The following is a 24,484-nucleotide window of genomic DNA, read 5'->3' as shown; positions in this document are numbered from 1 at the left end:
TGTCTGTGAAAGTGTTGTCATGGTAACGAATGGCCAGTGGATATGTTTATAAACTTGCTTTGATGTCTGTAATCAAGTTGATGAGCAACACCTGCTGAATCTGTCAGCTGTGCTGTGCTTCAGCTATTCAGATTCCCTGAGAGCGAGCTCTCAAACAAAGCTTCACAGTGGAAATACGATAACTACTATCAGTCAAATGACGTGATCCTGAGCACCACAAGGCCTTTGTGAACGTATCGGTATAAAATTTATATGGATAAACGTAAAAATGTGGTCATATCAGCGATTTCAAAAAGTGGTTCGTTCAGTGTTTTGCTGGAAAATATCCACGAGTTTTAACATTGCTGCGGATGGAGAGAAATTTGTTGAAAAAGTTAGCATGTACTGTTGAAAAGTTGAAAAGGCTGAAAGAAGAAATATTTTTATTATCAGATATATACACTGCATAGAACGAAAAAGCATCAATCTAGCTGAGATGAGATGTGAAATATATTAGGTGAAAAAACTGGGACTGTCTATGAAAGGGTTGTCATGGCTACTAAGTGTCTGTGACGTGTTTATAAACATGCTTTGTGTATGTGTGTCTGTGTATGTCTGCATGTGTGTGTCTGTCTGTGTGTGTGTTTGTGTGTCTGTGTCTCTGTGTGTGTCTTTGTGTGTGCGTGCTGTGTGTGTGTGTGTAGGTGTTTGTCTGTCTGTGTGTGCTTGCGTGTGTGTCTGTGTGTGCTTGCGTGTGTGTGTGTGTCTGTGTGTCTGTGTGTTCACCCTCTAGCTGTGATGTCATCCACTCTAGCAAACGCAATACACACCCTGTTTAATCGATAAAATTTCATGAAATAATCACTAAACTTAAACAGATTTTTCACAAAAACTGTAAAATATATCAACCTGAAAAGTAGACCCCAGATAGCTGAATATTTTGTGAACAGTTTAAAGTTTGAATCACGTATGTAGGTGGAAGAATGTAGGAGGAGATTCATTTTGAAGCAGAAGAAGATTTTAAGGAGTTGAACCCTGCTCTCATTGACTTTAATGTTAAAAAAAAGTGTTAAAAAGCTTAAAATTTTAAAAAGTATAAATAGTAGAAAAAAAGTTGAAGAAGTCCCATCATTAGCTGAAAGAGCTGAACATTTGAAAAGTTGAATGGTTTAAATAGGTGAAAGTATGCAGACGTTACAGAGAGCCAAAAAACGTACGGAAGAGGGAAATAAAACTAGAAAATGCATTTCCTGCGGAAAATGCGTGGGAATGCTGAATAGCTGAACTGCTAAAGCTAACTGGATGAATAGCTGAAATCTGTAAGAAGAAGTTGAAATAGTGAGAATAGTTATAGGCCAGTGGATATGTTTATAAACATGATTTGATGTCTGTAATCAAGTTGATGAGCAACACCTGCTGAATCTGTCAGCTGTGCTGTGCTTCAGCTATTCAGAGTCCCTGAGAGCGAGCTCTCAAACAAAGCCTCACAGTGGAAATACGATAACTGCTATCAGTCAAATGACGTGATCCTGAGCACCACAAGGCCTTTGTGAACGTATCGGTATAAAATTTATATGGATAAACGTAAAAATGTGGTCATATCAGCGATTTCAAAAAGTGGTTCGTTCAGTGTTTCGCTGGGAAATATCCACGAGTTTTAACATTGGAGCCAATGAAGAAAGAAATGGATATCTTGTCATTTGGAAGTTCGCTGAGCCAAAAGTATGAGACGTATTGCATAACTGAGCAGATCTTCTGAAACTAGACAAAACTACCTACGTTTTGATGTATAAATTGTGTATGACAAGTAGATATTGCGGGCGTGAGAGCAGTTTACAGACAAGGAACTAAGATAATTTTTTCGAAGCTTCACCCTCTAGCTGTGATGTCATCCACTCTAGCAAACGCAATACACACCCTGTTTAATCGATAAAATTTCATGAAATAATCACTAAACTTAAACAGATTCTTCACAAAAACTGTAAAATATATCAACCTGAAAAGTAGACCCCAGATAGCGCGAATATTTTGTGAACAGTTTAAAGTTTGAATCAATGATGTAGGTGGAAGAATGTAGGAGGAGATACATTTTGAAGCAGAAGAAGATTTTAAGGAGTTGAACCCTGCTCTCATTGACTTAATGTTAAAAAAGTGTTAAAAAGCTTAAAATTTTAAAAAGTATAAATAGTAGAAAAAGAATTTGAAGAAGTCCCATCATTAGCTGAAAGAGTTGAACATTTGAAAAGTTGAATGGTTTTAAATAGGGTGAAAGTATGCAGAAGTTACAGAGAGCCAAAAAACGCACGGAAGAGGGAAATAAAATAAAACTAGAAAAATGCATTCCCGATGAAAAGCATGGGGAATGCTGAATAGCTGAACTGCTAAAGCTAAGAACTGGTTGAATAGGCTGAAATCTGTAAGAAGAAGTTGAAATAATGAGAATAGTTGAAAAGTGGAAACGTTAGAGGGCTAAAAGTGAAAAATGACAAAATATGTAGAACATTAGGAGTCCTAAGTGAAGCTGAAGAATAGTTGAAAAAAGTGGAAACTGGGCCAACACAAAGAAAGCAAGAGAGGGAGGAGGAGGAGGGAGAGGGAGAGAGAAAAAAAGAGAAAGAGACAGGGAGAGGAGGGAGGAGAGGGATGAGAGAGAAGGGAGAGAGAGAGAAAAAGAGAGAGAGACAGAGAGAGATGGATGGAGAAGGAGGGAGAGAGGACAGAGAGAGGGAGGAGAAGGATGGAGGAGGACAGAGAGAGAGAAAAAGAGAGACACAGGAGAGAGAGAGAAAGAAAAGAGAAACAGAGAGATAGAGAGGAGGGAGAAGGGGGATAGAAAAAGAGGAAAAAAAAAAAAGAGAGAGACAGAGAGAAGAGAGGAGGATGGAGAGAGGACAGAGAGAAAGGAGAAGGAGTGGAGAGAGAAAGACAAACAGAGAGAGAGGAGGAGGAAATGAGAGAAAAGAGACAGAGGCGGATGGAGAAAGAAGGAGAGAGAGAGAAAAAGAAGAACAGTGAGAATAGAAAAATGAAAAAGAAAGAAAAAGGAGAAACGAAAAAGAGGAGGAGAAGGAGAAGAGAGAGAAAGAGAAGGAGAGAAAGAAAAGAGAAAAAAGAGAGAGAAAGAGAAAGAGAGGGAGAAGGGGAGAAGGAGAGAGAGAAAAAGGAGAGAAGAGAGAGGAAGAGGAAGGAGAGAGGAGAGAGAGGGAGAAGGAGAATGGAGAGAGAGGAAGGAGAGAGAAAAAGAGAAAGAGACAGAGAAGAGAGAAAGGAGAGAGAAGGAGAGAGAGAGAGAGGAGAAGAGGAGGGAGAGAGACAGAGAGAAAAAAAAAGAGAGAAAAGGAGAGAGAGAGAAAGAAAGAGAAACAGAGAGATAGAGGAGGGAGAAGGGGAGAGAGAAGGAGAGAGAAAAAGAGAGAGAGAGACAGAGGAGGGAGGAAAGAAGAGAGAAAGAGAAAGAGAGAGAGCAGAGAGAGAGGAGAAGGAGGGAGAGGCAGAGAGGAAAAGAGAGGAAATAGAGAGAGAGAAAGAAAAGAGAAAAAGAGACAGAGGGAGGAGAAGGATGGAGAAAGGAGAGAGAGAAAACAAGAAAGGAAATAGTGAGAAAAAGGAAAAGAAGGAAAAAGACAAAATAGAAAGTAGAGATGAAGGAAGGAAGAATAGAGAAAAGTGGAAACAGAAAGAAGAAAAAGAGAGAGAATGGAGAGAGAGAGAGAGAAAAGAAAGAGACAGGAGGGGAAGGAGAGAGAGAGAAGGAGAGAAAAAAGAGAGAGAGGAAGGAGAGAGGAAGGAGGAAGGATAGAGAGAGGAAAGGAGGGAGAGGAGGGAGGAGGAGAGAAGAGAGAGAGGAAAAGAGAGAGAAGGGAGAGAGAGAAAGAAAAAAGAAACAGAGAAGAGAGGAGAAGAAGAGGAAAGAAGAGAGAAGAAAGAGAGAGAGAAGAGAGAGAGAGAGAGAGGAAAGAGAAAAGGGAGAAGGAGGGATGGAGAGAGAAAAAAACAGAGAGAAGAGGGAGAAGGGGGATGGAGGAAAGAAGGAGAGAGGACAGATGGATGGAGGAAAGAAGGAGAGAGAAGAAGAAAAGAAATAGTGAGAAGAAGGTGGAAAAAGAAAGAAGAAATGAAAATAGGAATATAGAAAGGAAGGAAGGAAGAATAAAGGAAAAGTGGAAACAAAGAAAAGAAAGAGGGATGGAGAAAGAAGAGAGAGAAAGAGAAAGAGAAGAGGAGGAAGGAGAGGAAAAGAGAGAGGGAGGAGAAGGAGAGGAGAAAGAGAAGAGAAGGAGAGGGAGAAGAGAGAGAGGAGAGAAGGAGAGAGAAAGAGAGAGAAGAGAAGGAGGAAGAAGGAAGAGAGAAAAAGAAAGAAACAAAAAAAAAAGTGCAAAAAAGTTATCAAAAAACAGTAGAAAAAAAAAACAAAAACTTGAAAACAGTCACACAACCAACAACAAACAATATAAAACACCAACAAAAAGCACAAGGGAAAAAAATCTAAACAACCAGAGACTGATGTACAGAGCAGTGGAGCCTGGTCCCGCCCTCCCTGTTCTCCACCCTGTTCTTCTGTAAAAAATAGCCATTTTGGTCACCTGAAAGGAGAGAGCTGCAAGTTTAACACAGCCCCATAAAAAAATCCTCAGTAAAAACTACTGCAAAGACTAAAACCAATGCTAAAAGAGAGAAGAACTCAGTGAGTCTCTTACACTCAGTGAACATGTGGTAGACAGTCTCTAGGTTACAGAACAGGCACTGGCTAAGAACAGTCGGGTTAAGAACAGAGATAAAGCATTGGAGGCGACAGCACCATGTAGAATCCTCCACTGAGGTCAGCGGTCCCTTTTTGAGGGGAGGCTTGTATAAAACCCTCCACTGGGGACAAGGATGCCCCCCAGCCTGTCATCATTCCAGACAGTGGGGGTCTGCCACTCAGTCCTTTTATTGATGGTTCTACACAGTTCTGGTAGAGGTCCCTTGCTCGTCCGCAGGGTGAGCTGCCTCGGCTACTGACAGGGGCAGTGGGGTCGGCCCCTCTCCAAACTCTGGGCCTATGTAGACCTCTGGGAACGGGTCTGTGGGGTTTGCATAGTCTCCCTCCGCCGCACCTATGAGGAGCCTCCCTCTCTCCACTCAGCTTCTGGGTCCATAGGTTGAGGATTCAAGCAGCGCACCCGGATGGAGGTCAGACCCAGGAGAGAGCCCAGAGCCCCCGCCCCCGAGCAGTAGGCCAGGCCCTGCTCCTCAACCCAGCTGCTGCAGGCTCAGGGTCCTGGATCGGGTTCAGGGGCTGCCAGCAGCCCGGCACCCCTGGCTGCAGATGTCCAGTCTGCTCCCCGCTGACCAGCTGCTCCTTCAACAACCAGTGCAGAGAGTCAGACCCATCATTCAATGTACAGTTAAAAAGGGCCCCACGCATTTAAAAACCCCCCTGATAAAAAGGGAGGAAACCCACTTAACTTTTAAAATTTAGGATCAGTTAAGAACAGAGCAGCATCCAGCCCCAGTTTACTCACATGTCTGAGGATACAGCTGGTCACGCCTCCCCCACACCAAGTCAGCGGCCCTGTCAAAAACTTTGGTAAAAACTCCGAAGCCTTGAAAGTGGTCAGTCTGCTGGCCAGGTGGACAAGGCCCGTCCCCCTCCCTTGGTAAAAACAGCACCCCTGTGGCACCCAGTGTAGACCCCCCCCAAAAATCCACCATTTTTCACTGTATCTGAGCTAGTAGACCTGGACGGGGGTCCACACAAGCTAAACGGTGCCACAAAAAGGATGCAACCAGATTATTCAGAACTAAACTCGACCTCTATAAGACATCTTGAGGGAGTAGCCACTTCCATTTGTTCATTTTATTGTCAATTTTTTCCATGACGGTCTCCCAGTTTCTCCTCCAAGCACTACACCCTCAGTACCGAGGAACAGACCGAGATATTAAAACCGCCCCTTTCCCCAGACCACAGGTCTTGGGGAGAACCGGAGACCGGCCATGCTATTGACCAACAGCGGAGGGGCTACTTTTTTGCCAGTTCACCCTCGCTGCAGATAAAATATTAAAACCCAAAACAGTGTTTTCTAAAATGTCCAACTCATGCTGGCCCTTAATAAAAACAATGACGCCATCAGCATAAGCCGATAAAACCAAATGTTGTCACTAAAACCAAGGTAAAATCAGACCCTCAATAAAGTGTAGGTCTGCAGAGGAGGGGTTTAGGGAGAGGCGAGAGCATCCCCGACAGAGTACAGCCCTGCCGGACTTCTACACACTCTAAAAGGAGCACACAGATCGTCAAGCAACTTCAGCACACTCTCAACCTCACTGTACAACACCTTGATCTTGGCTATGAAACCAGCTTGAACCCAAACCCTCCCATTACTTCTCTTCAGAGGAAGCTGTGCTCAACGCTGTCAAAGCCTTTTCCTGGTCTAGAGAAACCAGACCAGTGTTAAAACCCCAACGAGCTGGAGACCTCCAAAACATCTCCAATGAGGTGGGACATTGTCCACCATGGACCTGCCGGGCACACAGTAGGTCTGGTCCCGATGGATGACCTGGCTCCATAGCTCTCCCAGCCTGGAGGCAAAGACCTTGGACAGAAGCTTGTAATCCACACACAGCAAAGACACAGGGCGCCAGTTTTTGATGTCCTGGAGGTTTCCCTTTTGGCAAAGTAAGGCAGAACAACTGCCCCAAGGGCAGGACATGGGCATGGAGCAGAGGCCAGACTCTCATTAAAAAACATCTAAAATATCGTGGTGCAAAGATGTCCCAGAAGGCTTTTAAAACTCACCTGTGAGGCCATCAATGCCTGGGGCACGCCTCCCCTGCATACTCGTGCAGGGCAGCTGGACCTCCTGTAGTTGAATGGGTGCCTCAAGACAGGAGTTGGTCTCCGCAAAGAGACCTGAGGTAGCTCACTCAGGAACTCCTCCTCGTAGAGCCTCCCTGCTCCTCATACTCACTAGAGTACAGAGAGGAGTAAACCCTACAGCTCCCCCTTCTGATCTGCCTCGGCTCCATGATCTCCCCTGCCCTGTGTCTGAGAGCAGTGTGTGGATTTCACCCGGCCCTGCCCATTCTTTTCCTCTCTCCAGGCCAAGAAGAAGCTAGAGGGGAGCATCCATCTCCTAGAGGAGTGGTCTGAACGGGACCTGACCAGTAGCACCCTGTACTTTAACGTCCAGCAGGTCTAGTAAAGCTAGCTTTGATTTTGAGGACTCAAAAATGTCCCTCGATCTCCTGTGGACTCACTTAACTTCTTAGTTCCACTATATCACTCTCCAGGTCCCGCATAGATCTGGTGATGTCAATGCAGACGCTGAGGGTGTGCTGTTGACATAAAAGCTTAATTCTGTCTTACCATGGTCCCACCACTGCCTAAGACTGCTAAAATCACCCCTTTCTCTGTCTAAAAATATCCCAAAATAAATAAGGACCTCTCTAAAATTTTTCAGTCGCTAAAACCGAAGTTAAAATGCTAATAGGCACTTTTCGGGTTTCACATCTCTTTATAAAAACATGACAGAAAACCAAAGAGTGATCAGTAAAAACAGCAGGAAACACAATATTGCAGCACACTTTAAAAATATTAAAATGTTGTTTAAAACAATAAATAAGGATCAAGTCTGGTTGAGGAGATCCTACTCTCTCTCTGAGGTGGGACCATGTGGTACTGTCGCAGTCTGCATGCATCCTTCCTCTCCATACATCCACTAGGCCATAGGTGGAGACCAGTCCCCAGAGCATGCTGGGAAGCTGGACGGCTCTTGCATGGTTACGATCTAAAAGAGCATTTGCAGTACAGTTAAAATCCCCACCCAAGAATAAAAAATCCTCCATGCACAATCATTTAAAACCCCACCTACCTTTCTAAAAAGATCTTTCTCTCTGCACCGGTTGTTGGGGCATACAGGTTAATAAAAACAGCTGTAAAATCATCAAACTGAGCTTTGACTAAAAGCAGCCTCCCTCGATAAAATGCTGGACCTCCAGTGAGACCGGAGAGAAAGTTCTGGAGAAGAGGAAGCCCACTCCTCCACTCAGAGAGGAGCCATGGCTCAGGATGGCTTCCCCTTCCCATTCTCTCCTCCAGCCGGCCTGCGCGGTGCTGTCACTGTGAGTTCCTTGTAGAAATAAAACATCAATGTGTTTCATTCTCATGGTTTCATAAATGCTGGCTCTTTTAATGACATTCCTAGCTCCATTTACGCTCAAACTCCCAACTTTAAAAACATCCATAATAAATGAAATGTTAAAAGCAACAACAATAAACAAATAAAATAAATCAACATTGGAGCTGCATTTCATCATCTAGACGAAGTTGTTTTTTACTTTAAGGCACAAGTTTTTCAAATCTAAAACCCTCTTTGACTGTGATTTCAGAAACCTCCTTCCCGCGTTGAAAAACTAACGGAGGAGCAGAAAAGAACCAAATCGGAGATCGGATCATCGCGGTGGATCAACTACTGTTCATATTACTGTCTGTGAGTATCTGGGTGTGTGTCTGTGAAGTGTTGTCATGGTAACCATGGCCTGGGAATGTTTATAAACTTGCTTTGATGTCTGTAATCAAGCTACTTGAGCTGTCCTGCTGAACATCTGTCAGCTGTTAACATTGCTGCAGCTATTGAGAGACACTGAGAGGCGAGCTCTCAAACAACGCCTGTGGCAACACCACTTAACTACTATCAGAAGTCCAAATGGCGTGATCCTGAGCACCACAAGGCCGCTTTGTGAAGGCATTATCTGGTACTTAAAATGTATATGGATAAACTTGAAAATGTGGGCATATCAGCGATTTAAGAAATTGGTTGGATTCAGTGTTTGGGAAATATCCCATGAGTTTGATCATTGGAAGGCCAATGGAAGCGATATGAACAGCTTGTCATTTGAGCTCAACCAATAAAGTAAAGTATCACAAAACTGAGCAGGTACTGCAAAACTGAACCAACTTACCTACGTTTGATGTATAAATTCTGTATGACAAGTAGAGATTATTGGGCGTGAGAACAATTTTAAGAACGGGGACAAAGATAATTTTTTTGAAGCTTCACACTCTGGATGATGACATCATCACTCTAAGCAGCGCAATACACACTGTTTAATCGATAAAATTTCCTGAAATGATCACTAAGCAAAGGCTTTTTCACAAAAATTGTAAAGAGATATCAACCCTGAAAAGTAGACCCGAATAGCTGAATATTTTGTGAACAGTTTAAATTTTGGAGGAATCAAGATCTGTAGGTGGAAAGAATATGCGGGAGGAGATTATTTTAAACAGAAGAAGGATTTGAAAGGCTATCTCATTGACTAATGTTAAAAAAAGATGTTAAAAATAAATTAAAATTATAAATGGGTAGAAAAAGTTGGAAGTCCATCGATAGCTGAAAAAACTGAACATTTAGAAAAAGTTGAATGGTTTTAACTGAAAGAAGTATACAAGTTGAAGGCAAGGAAGAGATAAACAAATAAAAAATGGCGACAAACAACAATAGTTAAGTCTTTATGGAATAACAATAGGTGGAATGCTGTAGAACAGCATTCCCCCAATAAATAAAATCGAATAACAATAGGTGGAATGCTGTAGAACAGCATTCCCCCAATAAAGCTGAAATATTTTGTTCTGATGCTTTTCATAAACTCTCTATGGGCTTCACCTTCTCACTTGACTGCATGCCTCCACGCCCACCCGATTGACTGCGAGCTTGGCTTCTTGGCTTCTCCCGGCCCGTACAGTAATTTTTCGACTATGCGACAGTAAGTTCGTGTGGTTATATTTAATCGTTAGCCTATTTTCACAAAAACATCTGCTACGGAATCATAACGTGAGGTACAAGGTAATGGAGCCTTTTATACAGTTTCCTGTTTCTTTAGAAATAAACAATGGACAAATAGAGTCTTTAAACGCTTCAGATGTAAAGTTATTCGCTGTCAAGTGACGTAAAAACAAAATGGCGGTCAACGGAATGAAAAACTAACGTTCCCCAACGTTCCCTAAACGTTCTGTGTTAGTGGGGAAGCAAGGCACTGGAGATAAGTTCTGGCCGGGGGTTGCTGTAATGAAAGTAGCTGGCTGATAGCTGACTGGTGGCTAACGGTAACTAGCTAGTTAACTATATGTCCCGGGGCTGTTGTCAGCTGTCATCCCGACTGAGTCTCTCTGCGCCGGGGGAGTGAGGCAGAAAGACCGGGGTGTGCTAGTCCACGTTCGGACACCACTCGCTGCTATTGGCCATATTCGGACACGTCCAACCTGACGCACCTTCCGGTCTTTTCGCAGTACTTGCGTTTGCGATCTTTACCAAAAATGTTAGCAGAATTGATCCATACCCATCTAACAATCTACTATGAATTTTCCTATAATATGCGTGGACATTTAGATCTCTTATTAGGATATGGAAGTGACTTTGATGAGGAAGAGAAGTATGGGCGCCGGTGACGATCTTTTCCACTAAAAAGTTTCTATTTTTACCGTACTGGAAATTAAGGAGCTTTATTGCATAGTTCAGAGTTGTTGAAGCATGTAATTTTATTGTGAAGGACGGAATACGATGCGGTAGTATTGACAGCATTGATGGGACTTAACACCCCACCAAAAAACCCAACGGCCATTAGGCTCGTTCGAGATGAACTGCGCCTCGCCTGTAAAGTAGAGCGAGAGCGAAGGCGGCAGGAGCGGGAGGTGACAAAAGTCCGCTCTCAAGTCGGACAGTTTTCCAGCTGACTCCAGCAGCCTTCAGGCTGAACAGGAAGTGACATAAACACTGTGGTCCGTTCGGGTCCGATTCCGATTTAATAAAATGTTATCAGACCCATATATCAGCTCCTACACAATCTCCAGTTGATTTTATTATGAAAGATTAGCTGTCAAAATTCTCTACATGTGATCTGTTGCTGATTTTAATTACCAACAGACTGTAGTTGATCCGTAATCTGAACAGATTTAGTCTCTCTGACTTCTAAACGTAACTATCAGCCACACAACATGTGTTCTGTACAGATTAAGCCTTTAAATCAGACAAATAGCAGTTAAAATCCCTCCGATTCAAAATCAATAAAAAGTTTATATAAAACGTCATGTTAAGTCGATTCTGAACCAATCAGCTGTTCGATCAGCTGAGAGGCCGGCGTTTCCCAGCATGCACTGGGTCCGCCTGCGTCCGCCTGGCTCTTGCAGTTGGTGAAAAGCAACTGCGCTACCTGCGTCTCAGAACTGCGGCCGCCTTGGTCTCGTGAGATTATCGTTGCCCAGAATTGTCCTTTAATAATCACTATTTAATGGGGGGAAAAGCAAAAGATTTGGAAGGAGGAAGAGAAGAAAAGAAGAAAAAAGATAGCCTATATAGTAAAATAAAAATAACATTGGCCAGCATCATCATCATCATCAATCAATCATTGTAACCCCATATTGGGACATGAACATAATCACTAAGTAGAAAAGACGCACCATGTAAGGCAAACTCATTACCGTACCATAATAGTAAGTAAAATGTAAGTTGTTTCTTAAAGCAAAAACAATACAAACAAAAAATAAAAAATAAGTAAATAAGTGGAGACGAGGAAAATTAGATTTCACCGGCTAATCAGGCAAAATAAGAGAAGATGCTAGGCTACTCCCCAGAGCATTGCAAAGGCCTTCAGAAATTCGAACTAAGAATGCAACAATAAGAATAGGCCTGACATTTCAATAAATCAAGGGGCCGCATGTGGCGGTCGAACCCGACGGAAGCAAACCTCTTATATATGGGCCCAATCTACCAACCGCCCCCCATATTATAATAGAATACCATGCACAACAAGATATGTTGCAACTATACAGTGTTATTATGGCTGGATAAATTATAACCAATATAAGTATATATAATGTATATATAATATAATGTACAGTTGCACATTTTTCAACAGGACGTCTTATGTGCAATAAGAGATAATTAGGTGAGAGAAGAAAGCTTTGTAGTTTACAAAGTGTCCATTATATTCTTCACTGACAGTCCCTGGACATGAAAACAGGACTGACTTTACATGGAGAGGGGGCTATTGTCATGTTTATTTAACAAGTGTCCATTATTGCTCCATGCGGTTAACTGGGTTTGAGCTTGCGCCCTAATAAATAGTGAATTTTAAAGATGGTAGTTCAGTGTAGGTTTCAGTTTGTCTATGAATAAATGAAATGCTCCAGCTCCTCAAGACTAACATTTGAGTGTGTGGTTCATAATTGGCGAATTTAATTATTTTATTTTTGTACTGCAATTTAAACTGCAATTTGCAAAAGAATGACATCTCTTTCTCAGGTTCTCTGGTGTAAGATAGCTTGTGATATTAATACTAACCAAACAATCTGCCTGTTGGTTTAATTAATAAACCATTAGGATTGAGTCAGTGTATTGCAGTGCTGCTCCATTTAGCTAAAGCTACTAACCACACATCCACATTCCTCCTCCAGGTGACTTTGACCAGAAGCCCTATGTCTCTGGAGATGCAGACTGCTCAACAACCCAGCTGGTGCGGAGACGAGGATATTTTTGCTGCTAGCGTGTGATGGCTTTTTTGATGCAGTCAAACCTTCAGAGGTCCCTCATATGGTCTTGGATGCACTCCATCTGTCTTGTGACCCCGAGGGCAGGACAGACGCTCTGCTGGAACAGTCTGAGGACACTGCTGGACTGAGAGTCGCTCAACAGTTGGTAGGTCACGCTGAGGCAGCCGGTTCAGGTGATAACATCACAGTGATGCTGGTGTTTCTGCGACCACCGCAGCAGCTGCTGGCTCAAAACTCCAGTACAGGACCTGCACGAGCTACTCAGGACTCCTCGCAAGATGCACCACAGCAGTAAAGAAGGAGGTTTGCTGCCCCAACACTACTGTGCCAAGCTACTGCCTGACTTTTCTTTTTCATTCCCAAGCTGTCAGATATCCTGCAGACTGTGTCAATTAGTTTGGGATTATTTGAATGTTAAAGGATACACACCATTGTAGATATGTGTTTAAGTTTTCTCCCACCTCGAAAATGCCTTTTTCTGTGCTGTGTTTCAGTGGACTTTCAGTTTTCCCAGATGAAAATTAAATATTTCTAGTAGCTATTGTCAACTTTAGTTTACAAAATGCCTATAAGCCTTCAAGAACTGATATCAGTAATGCCAAGCAGAATGACTATTGAGAGCATTTTACACTGTGTACCGTGCATGAAATGATTTGGTAAGTCACTACATTTTGCAACCAATATGAAATGATACAGTTTGTTGAATCTCTAATTCCAATTTGTTGAATCTCTAATTCTGCACTTTATTCATGAACAAAGTTACATAGGGATCACCGAGAGGCATCAGTGTTTTTAAAGGAGCACTAATGTGACAAAACTAACTACATAAGCTTGGCATGTAAATGGTAAAAGTGTTAATGTGGAACATGTTGCTTGACAGTATTTTTATTTATTTTTTAACAGTTCTTAATCACATCTTATATTATAGATATGTCTGTTGTAATGATTTTGTAATATTCTGTATCACTGATAAGGTAATAATTGGTATCAACGGCCGAATTAAAAGCAATGAGAATGAAAACAGAAAAGAATGTGTTATTTAAAACCAATGTCAATAGATTTTAAAAAACGTTTGTTTGTACAGGTTATGGGGTAAGTAGGTTACCAATATATAACACAACTAATATTGTTGTATTACAAGAACAAACATTGATATCATAAATTGTAAAGTTTGATGAAACAAAGGACCTGATTGGGTGCAAGGATGTTTTTGGGGAGGTACATTTTGGAGATATACTCGTTCTAAACACTTTTATCTGGGCCAGTAGGCTATTCTAACGAAACAATCTGTATTGAGTCAGTATATTGCAGTGCTGCTCCGTTTAGCTAAGCTACTAACCACACATCCACATTCCTCCTCCAGGTGACTTTGACCAGAAGCCCTATGTCTCTGGAGATGCAGACTGCTCAACAACCCAGCTGTGCGGAGACGAGGACTATTTGCTGCTAGCGTGTGATGGCTTTTTTGATGCAGTCAAACCTTCAGAGGTCCCTCATATGGTCTTGGATGCACTCCATCTGTCTTGTGACCCCGAGGGCAGGACAGACGCTCTGCTGGAACAGTCTGAGGACACTGCTGGACTGAGAGTCGCTCAACAGTAACCGTAAATGCAGTCTGGAACACTGCATTTACGACCATGGTTCATTTTCAATATCCTTGAAAAACTTCCAAACTTTGTTCTTTCTAAAGTCCTGCATAGCGCAGCTCGTGTGTGATATCCTGACAGAGCTCCAGCTCAGCGGGTCTGTGAAGGGGCAGAGGCTGACAGAGAAGGCAGCAACAACATGATTCTGAAACAGAAACATCTTTAGAGGCGTTCCTTGTCAGAATCATTTCTGACATAAATTTCCTTTATAAGAGATTCTTGAAGGAATTGACTGTAAAGCTATTTTAGGGATGGAAACAAGCTTTACACGCCGCATGAAGCTGTTTACAGCACCTTGAACATGATTCTAACATAAAAACATCTTGATAAGCACTTCTGGTAGGAAATGACTGACAAGCTATTTTAGTGATGAAACAAGCTTTACACACCACAATAAGCTGTTTAGAGACCCTTGAACATGATTCTGAAACAGAAATATCTTTAAAGGAGTTTCTTGAAGGAAATGACTGTAATGCTATTTTAGTGATGGAAACAAGCTTTACCGCCGCATGAAGATGTTTGGAGCACCTTACACATGATTCTGACATAGAAACTTCCTTCATGAGAGATTCTTGAAGGAAATGACTGTAAAGCTATTTTAGTGATGGAAACAAGCTTTACACGCCGCATGAAGCTGTATAGAGCACCTTGAACATGATTCTAACATAAAACATCTTGATAAGCACTTCTGGTAGGAAATGACTGACAAGCTATTTCAGGTATGGAAACAAGCTTTAGACGCCACAAGAAGCTGTTTGGAGCACCTTACACATCATTCTGACATAGAAACTTCCTTCATGAGAGATTCTTGAAGGAAATGACTGTAAAGCTATGTTAGTGATGGAAACAAGCTTTAGACGCCACAAGAAGCTGTATGGAGCACCTTACACATCATTCTGACATAGAAACTTCCTTCATGAGAGATTCTTGAAGGAAATGACTGTAATGCTATTTTAGTGATGGAAACAAGCTTTACACGCTGCAAGAAGCTGTTTAGAGACCGATGAACATGATTCTGACATAAAAACATCTTGATAAGCACTTCTGGTAGGAAATTACTGTAATGCTATTTTAGTGATGGAAACAAGCTTTACCGCCGCATGAAGATGTTTGGAGCACCTTACACATGATTCTGACATAGAAACTTCCTTCATGAGAGATTCTTGAAGGAAATGACTGTAAAGCTATTTTAGTGATGGAAACAAGCTTTACACGCCGCATGAAGCTGTATAGAGCACCTTGAACATGATTCTAACATAAAAACATCTTGATAAGCACTTCTGGTAGGAAATGACTGACAAGCTATTTTAGTGATGGAAACAAGCTTTACACACCACAAGAAGCTGTTTGGAGCACCTTACACATGATTCTGACATAGAAACTTCCTTTATGAGAGTTTCTTGAAGGAAGTGACTAATGCTATTTTAGTGATGGAAACATGCTTTACGGAAGAAGCTGTTTAGAGCACCTTGAACATGATTCCGACATAAAAACAGCTTGATAAGAAATTCTGGTAGGAAATTACTGTAAAGCTATTTGAGTGATGGATTAAAGCTTTACACACCACAAGAAGCTGTTTGGAGCACCTTACACATGATTCTGACATAGAAACTTCCTTCATGAGAGATTCTTGAAGGAAATGACTGTAAAGCTATGTTAGTGATGGAAACAAGCTTTAGACGCCACAAGAAGCTGTTTGGAGCACCTTACACATCATTCTGACATAGAAACTTCCTTCATGAGAGATTCTTGAAGGAAATGACTGTAATGCTATTTTAGTGATGGAAACAAGCTTTACACGCTGCAAGAAGCTGTTTAGAGACCCTTGAGCATGATTCTGAAACAGAAATAATTGTATAGGAGTTTCTTGAAGGAAATTACTGTAAAGCTATTTTAGTGATGGAAATAAGCTTTACACGCCTCATGAAGCTGTTTAGAGACCGTTGAACATGATTCTGACATCAAAACATCTTGATAAGCACTTCTGGTAGGAAATGACTGACAAGCTATTTCAGGTATGGAAACAAGCTTTAGACGCCACAAGAAGCTGTTTGGAGCACCTTACACATGATTCTGACATAGAAACTTCCTTCATGAGAGATTCTTGAAGGAAATGACTGTAAAGCTATTTTAGTGATGGAAACAAGCTTTACACGCCTCATGAAGCTGTTTAGAGACCGATGAACATGATTCTGACATAAAAACATCTTGATAAGCACTTCTGGTAGGAAATTACTGTAATGCTATTTTAGTGATGGAAACAAGCTTTACCGCCGCATGAAGATGTTTGGAGCACCTTACACATGATTCTGACATAGAAACTTCCTTCATGAGAGATTCTTGAAGGAAATGACTGTAAAGCTATTTTAGTGATGGAAACAAGCTTTACACGCCGCATGAAGCTGTATAGAGCACCTTGAACATGATTCTAACATAAAAACATCTTGATAAGCACTTCTGGTAGGAAATGACTGACAAGCTATTTTAGTGATGGAAACAAGCTTTACACACCACAAGAAGCTGTTTGGAGCACCTTACACATGATTCTGACATAGAAACTTCCTTTATGAGAGTTTCTTGAAGGAAGTGACTAATGCTATTTTAGTGATGGAAACATGCTTTACGGAAGAAGCTGTTTAGAGCACCTTGAACATGATTCCGACATAAAAACAGCTTGATAAGAAATTCTGGTAGGAAATTACTGTAAAGCTATTTGAGTGATGGAATTAAGCTTTACACACCACAAGAAGCTGTTTGGAGCACCTTACACATGATTCTGACATAGAAACTTCCTTCATGAGAGATTCTTGAAGGAAATGACTGTAAAGCTATGTTAGTGATGGAAACAAGCTTTAGACGCCACAAGAAGCTGTTTGGAGCACCTTACACATCATTCTGACATAGAAACTTCCTTCATGAGAGATTCTTGAAGGAAATGACTGTAATGCTATTTTAGTGATGGAAACAAGCTTTACACGCTGCAAGAAGCTGTTTAGAGACCGATGAACATGATTCTGACATAAAAACATCTTGATAAGCACTTCTGGTAGGAAATTACTGTAAAGCTATTTTAGTGATGGAAACAAGCTTTACACACCACAAGAAGCTGTTTGGAGCACCTTACACATGATTCTGACATAGAAACTTCCTTTATGAGAGTTTCTTGAAGGAAGTGACTAATGCTATTTTAGTGATGGAAACATGCTTTACGGAAGAAGCTGTTTAGAGCACCTTGAACATGATTCCGACATAAAAACAGCTTGATAAGAAATTCTGGTAGGAAATTACTGTAAAGCTATTTGAGTGATGGAATTAAGCTTTACACACCACAAGAAGCTGTTTGGAGCACCTTACACATGATTCTGACATAGAAACTTCCTTCATGAGAGATTCTTGAAGGAAATGACTGTAAAGCTATGTTAGTGATGGAAACAAGCTTTAGACGCATACAAGAAGCTGTTGTAGGCACCTTACACATCATTCTGACATAGAAACTTCCTTCATGAGAGATTCTTGAAGGAAATGACTGTAATGCTATTTTAGTGATGGAAACAAGCTTACTACGCTTCAAGAAGCTGTTTAGAGACCGATGAACATGATTCTGACATAAAAACATCTTGATAAGCACTTCTGGTAGGAAATTACTGTAAAGCTATTTTAGTGATGGAAACAAGCTTTATTACACCCCGCAGAAGCTGTTTGGAGCACCTTACACATGATTCTGACATAGAAACTTCCTTTATGAGAGTTTCTTGAAGGAAATGACTAATGCGCTATTTTAGTGATGGAAACATGCTTTACGCCGCAAAGAAGCTGTTTAGAGCACCTTGAACATGATTCCGACATAAAACATCTTGATAAAGAAATTCTGGTAGGAAATTGCTGTAATGCTATTTTAGTGATGGAAACAAGCTTTACCGCCGCATGAAGATGTTTGGAGCACCTTACACATGATTCTGACATAGAAACTTCCTTCATGAGAGATTCTTGAAGGAAATGACTGTAAAGCTATTTTAGTGATGGAAACAAGCTTTACACGCCGCATGAAGCTGTATAGAGCACCTTGAACATGATTCTAACATAAAAACATCTTGATAAGCACTTCTGGTAGGAAATGACTGACAAGCTATTTTAGTGATGGAAACAAGCTTTACACACCACAAGAAGCTGTTTGGAGCACCTTACACATGATTCTGACATAGAAACTTCCTTTATGAGAGTTTCTTGAAGGAAGTGACTAATGCTATTTTAGTGATGGAAACATGCTTTCGCGGAAGAAGCTGTTTAGAGCACCTTGAACATGATTCCGACATAAAAACAGCTTGATAAGAAATTCTATGGGAAATTACTGTAAAGCTATTTGAGTGATGGAATTAAGCTTTACACACCACAAGAAGCTGTTTGGAGCACCTTACACATGATTCTGACATAGAAACTTCCTTCATGAGAGATTCTTGAAGGAAATGACTGTAAAGCTATTTTAGTGATGGAAACAAGCTTTAGACGCCACAAGAAGCTGTTTGGAGCACCTTACACATCATTCTGACATAGAAACTTCCTTCATGAGAGATTCTTGAAGGAAATGACTGTAATGCTATTTTAGTGATGGAAACAAGCTTTACACGCTGCAAGAAGCTGTTTAGAGACCGATGAACATGATTCTGACATAAAAACATCTTGATAAGCACTTCTGGTAGGAAATTACTGTAAAGCTATTTTAGTGATGGAAACAAGCTTTACACACCACAAGAAGCTGTTTGGAGCACCTTACACATGATTCTGACATAGAAACTTCCTTTATGAGAGTTTCTTGAAGGAAGTGACTAATGCTATTTTAGTGATGGAAACATGCTTTACGGAAGAAGCTGTTTAGAGCACCTTGAACATGATTCTAACATAAAAACATCTTGATAAGCACTTCTGGTAGGAAATGACTGACAAGCTATTTTAGTGATGAAACAAGCTTTACACACCACAATAAGCTGTTTAGAGACCCTTGAACATGATTCTGAAACAGAAATATCTTTAAAGGAGTTTCTTGAAGGAAATGACTGTAATGCTATTTTAGTGATGGAAACAAGCTTTACCGCCGCATGAAGATGTTTGGAGCACCTTACACATGATTCTGACATAGAAACTTCCTTCATGAGAGATTCTTGAAGGAAATGACTGTAAAGCTATTTTAGTGATGGAAACAAGCTTTACACGCCGCATGAAGCTGTATAGAGCACCTTGAACATGATTCTAACATAAAAACATCTTGATAAGCACTTCTGGTAGGAAATGACTGACAAGCTATTTTAGTGATGGAAACAAGCTTTACACACCACAAGAAGCTGTTTGGAGCACCTTACACATGATTCTGACATAGAAACTTCCTTTATGAGAGTTTCTTGAAGGAAGTGACTAATGCTATTTTAGTGATGGAAACATGCTTTACGGAAGAAGCTGTTTAGAGCACCTTGAACATGATTCCGACATAAAAACAGCTTGATAAGAAATTCTGGTAGGAAATTACTGTAAAGCTATTTGAGTGATGGAAACAAGCTTTAGACGCCACAAGAAGCTGTTTGGAGCACCTTACACATCATTCTGACATAGAAACTTCCTTCATGAGAGATTCTTGAAGGAAATGACTGTAATGCTATTTTAGTGATGGAAACAAGCTTTACACGCTGCAAGAAGCTGTTTAGAGACCCTTGAGCATGATTCTGAAACAGAAATATCTGTATAGGAGTTTCTTGAAGGAAATTACTGTAAAGCTATTTTAGTGATGGAAATAAGCTTTACACGCCTCATGAAGCTGTTTAGAGACCGTTGAACATGATTCTGACATCAAAACATCTTGATAAGCACTTCTGGTAGGAAATGACTGACAAGCTATTTCAGGTATGGAAACAAGCTTTAGACGCCGCATGAAGCTGTTTACAGCACCTTGAACATGATTCTAACATAAAAACATCTTGATAAGCACTTCTGGTAGGAAATGACTGACAAGCTATTTTAGTGATGAATCAAGCTTTACACACCACAATAAGCTGTTTAGAGACCCTTGAACATGATTCTGAAACAGAAATATCTTTATAGGAGTTTCTTGAAGGAAATGACTAATGCTATTTTAGTGATGGAAACATGCTTTACGGAAGAAGCTGTTTAGAGCACCTTGAACATGATTCCGACATAAAAACAGCTTGATAAGAAATTCTGGTAGGAAATTACTGTAAAGCTATTTGAGTGATGGAAACAAGCTTTACACACCACAAGAAGCTTTTGGAGCACCTTACACATGATTCTGACATAGAAACTTCCTTCATGAGAGATTCTTGAAGGAAATGACTGTAAAGCTATTTTAGTGATGGAAACAAGCTTTAGCACCGCCAAAGAAGCTGTTTGGAGCACCTTACACATCATTCTGACATAGAAACTTCCTTCATGAGAGATTCTTGAAGGAAATGACTGTAATGCTATTTTAGTGATGGAAACAAGCTTTACAGCTGCAAGAAGCTGTTTAGAGACCCTTGAGCATGATTCTGAAACAGAAATAATTGTATAGGAGTTTCTTGAAGGAAATTACTGTAAAGCTATTTTAGTGATGGAAATAAGCTTTACACGCCTCATGAAGCTGTTTAGAGACCGTTGAACATGATTCTGACATCAAAACATCTTGATAAGCACTTCTGGTAGGAAATGACTGACAAGCTATGTCAGGTATGGAAACAAGCTTTAGACGCCACAAGAAGCTGTTTGGAGCACCTTACACATGATTCTGACATAGAAACTTCCTTCATAAGAGATTCTTGAAGGAAATGACTGTAAAGCTATTTTAGTGATGGAAACAAGCTTTACACGCCTGCAGAAGCTGTTTAGAGACCGATGAACATGATTCTGACATAAAAACATCTTGATAAGCACTTCTGGTAGGAAATTACTGTAATGCTATTTTAGTGATGGAAACAAGCTTTACACACCACAAGAAGCTGTTTGGAGCACCTTACACATGATTCTGACATAGAAACTTCCTTTATGAGAGTTTCTTGAAGGAAGTGACTAATGCTATTTTAGTGATGGAAACATGCTTTACGGAAGAAGCTGTTAAAGTAGATAAAGTCTGGGGGCCCTTCCTTAGGCATCTTTCTAAGAGTTGAAATATATTTGAGCTTATGTATTCATTTTTTTTTTTCTATCTGGTGCGGTTTGGGGGGGGGGTTGTTGTGTTTTTGTTTACTTTATGTATAACATACTTTTTATTACATACATTCTATGTAACTGATTGTTTTGTGTTTGTATAAAAACTGTTATAAATAAAATTATATAAAAAAACGTCCTGTATAAGAGATTCTAAGGAAAGACTGACTAATAGCTATTTTAGTGATGGAAACAAGCTTTACAGGCCATAAAAAGTGTTTAGAGCACCTTACACATGATTCGACATAAAAACCGTCTTGATAAATTCTGGTAGGAAATTACTGTAAAGCTATTTTAGTGATGGAAACAAGCTTTACACGCATACAAGAAGCTGTTTAGAGCACCTTACACATGATTCTGACATAGAAACTTCCTTCATGAGAGATTCTTGAAGGAAATGACTGTAAAGCTATTTTAGTGATGGAAACAAGCTTTAGACGCCACAAGAAGCTGTTTGGAGCACCTTACACATCATTCTGACATAGAAACTTCCTTCATGAGAGATTCTTGAAGGAAATGACTGTAATGCTATTTTAGTGATGGAAACAAGCATTACACACCGCTTGAAGCTGTTTAGAGCACCTTGAACATGATTCTGACATAAAAACATCTTGATAAAAACTTCTGGTAGGACATGACTGACAAGCTATTTCAGGTATGGAAACAATCTTTAGACGCCACAAGAAGCTGTTTGGAGCACCGTACAGATGATTCTGACATAGAAACTTCCTTCATGAGAGATTCTTGAAGGAAATGACTGTAAAGCTATTTTAGTGATGGAAACAAGCTTTACACGCCGCATGAAGCTGTATAGAGCACCTTGAACATGATTATAACATAAAAACATCTTGATAAGCACTTCTGGTAGGAAATGACTGACAAGCTATTTTAGTGATGGAAACAAGCTTTAGACGCCACAAGAAGCTGTTTGGAGCACCTTACACATCATTCTGACATAGAAACTTCCTTCATGAGAGATTCTTGAAGGAAATGACTGTAATGCTATTTTAGTGATGGAAACAAGCTTTACACGCTGCAAGAAGCTGTTTAGAGACCCTTGAGCATGATTCTGAAACAGAAATATCTGTATAGGAGTTTCTTGAAGGAAATTACTGTAAAGCTATTTTAGTGATGGAAATAAGCTTTACACGCCTCATGAAGCTGTTTAGAGACCGTTGAACATGATTCTGACATCAAAACATCTTGATAAGCACTATCTTGCTAACTAACTTGATGTTCCGGCGTAAAACTTGTTTCCATTGCTAAAATAGCTTTACAGTAATTTCCTTCAAGAAACTCCAAAAGAAGTTTCTATGTCAGAATCATGTGTAAGGTGCTCCAAACGGCTTCATGCGGCGTGTAAAGCTTGTTTCCATCACTAAAAGCACCTTGAAAATAATGCTGACATAAACTTCCTTTATAACAGATTCTTGAAGGAAATTACTGTAATGCAATTTTAGTGATGGAAACAAGCTTTACACGTCGCAAGAAGCTGTTTTAAAGCACCTTGAACATGATTCTGACATAGAAACGTCCTGTATGGGGTTTGCTACTCACTAACTCACTCGGTGTGCGCAAAATGGCGTCGAGGAAACCCCCAAAAACTGTTGCAGTTATTAAGGAGGACGCCAATCCAAGTGACTCTATCGCACAGGGAAATGTGAACGCGATACTTGCTGCAATCGGTGCCCAAGGAGATGGCCTAAAAAAACTGATAGACAAGATGACAGCTCTTAGTGTTCGTTTGGATGCGCTGGATGCCACGCTGGTTAACTTGCAGTCAGAACACGCCGGAATTAAACAAAAAATGGAAGATATGGAAGGTGCCCTGAACGGTACTGAATTACGCCTCGGTGCGGTCGAGAAGGTGTGTGAAGATTTGTGTGCAGAAAATAAATCTCTCTGGACGAAGTTGAATGACTTGGAAGGACGCTCTCGCAGGTTGAACCTCAAATTCGTGGGAATAACAGAGGGTGAGGAGCGGGGACGCCCCTCGGTGTTCATTTCAGATTTGATCACGGAGCTGTTCGGCCGGGACAACTTCAATAAGCCTGTCAAAGTTGATCGAGCTCATCGGGCACTGCTACCCAAGCCTTCTGAAGGCCAGAGACCTCGCACTATTATTGCACGGATCCTCAATGATCGGGATAAAGATTTAATCCTTCGTTTGAGCCGTGAAAAGTTTCCTCTGGAATATAAAGGAAAGCGGATTCACATCTTCCCGGACTATACTCCGGAGGTGACAGCTCGGCGACGTGCCTTCAGTTCAGTCACGAAAGCTCTCCGTGAAGCCGGACTGAAAAGGTCCCTGCGTTTTCAAGCGAAACTGTCACTGCATTACAAGTTTGTGGATAACTTGTCAAAGGACTCAGCGTAACTTCTACTTAACTTGACCCATGTGGTCCTCGACTATTTGAAGTGAACTATTTTTGGTCCATTTTGTCATTTTCATCGTGGTACGTAAAGTAATTAAGTTTAATGATTATTTGCGCGGCGGCGGAGAGCAGCTTTTTTGTTTTTGTTAGCCTAACTTACTCCTTGTGTGTTTCGTTATTTCTGCTCTTTTTTGAGCTAAGGTAAGCCAAGTTAGACTTTGCACTCTTGTCTCCGAGTTGATGGGGAATACTTGCTGCTTCGGTTCTTGGAGTAGCTGTAACTCGACTAATGTGATAATTGCTGGAGACTTTAACTGTTATTTGGATCCTCATCTTGATCGTCATTCTTCACAAGTTCCTCATCCTATTCAATCTGTTGGTGTTTTAATCCTCAATTATTAATAGATAAACAGTTTCAGTCTTACTTGTCGGGGTGTTTACACCAATTTTTAGAGACTAACGAAGGGGATGTTTCAGATTCTTGTCTTTGGGAAATATTATTGCATATGAATCCTTTTTGAAGAGGGGAAAGCGTAAGCGTCTGGCTGAGATAGAATCCATCCTTCCATCTTTAGAACAAACGTTCCGTTCATCTAAAGCTCAGAGTGACCTTAAAGCTATTCTTAAGTTGAAATATTAATATAACTCTAATTTATTAATTAGACTTAAACAGAAGCAGTTTGAATTGGGAGATAAAGCAGATAAGCTTCTTGCCAGGCAACTAAAAGGTGTGCAGGCCATTCATCAAATCAAATCTCAGAATGGTACTTTGG

General features: G+C 40.7%; 1 protein-coding gene across 1 annotated transcript in view; it reads left to right on the top strand.

Annotated features, from left to right (window-relative positions):
* ppm1f (protein phosphatase, Mg2+/Mn2+ dependent, 1F) overlaps window positions 1-24,484 on the top strand; it is a 160,374-nt gene that overhangs the window by 118,898 nt on the left and 16,992 nt on the right. Inside the window, exon 8 of the mRNA XM_039802348.1 lies at window positions 13,869-14,030. Within this exon, the coding sequence (XP_039658282.1) occupies window positions 13,869-14,030 (162 nt within the window). The remainder of the gene's footprint in view (window positions 1-13,868; window positions 14,031-24,484) is intronic.

This window comes from Perca fluviatilis, chromosome 6 (genome assembly GCF_010015445.1).
Source record: "Perca fluviatilis chromosome 6, GENO_Pfluv_1.0, whole genome shotgun sequence".
NCBI lineage: Eukaryota > Metazoa > Chordata > Actinopteri > Perciformes > Percidae > Perca > Perca fluviatilis.
This window is presented reverse-complemented; position numbering and strand designations above follow the sequence as displayed.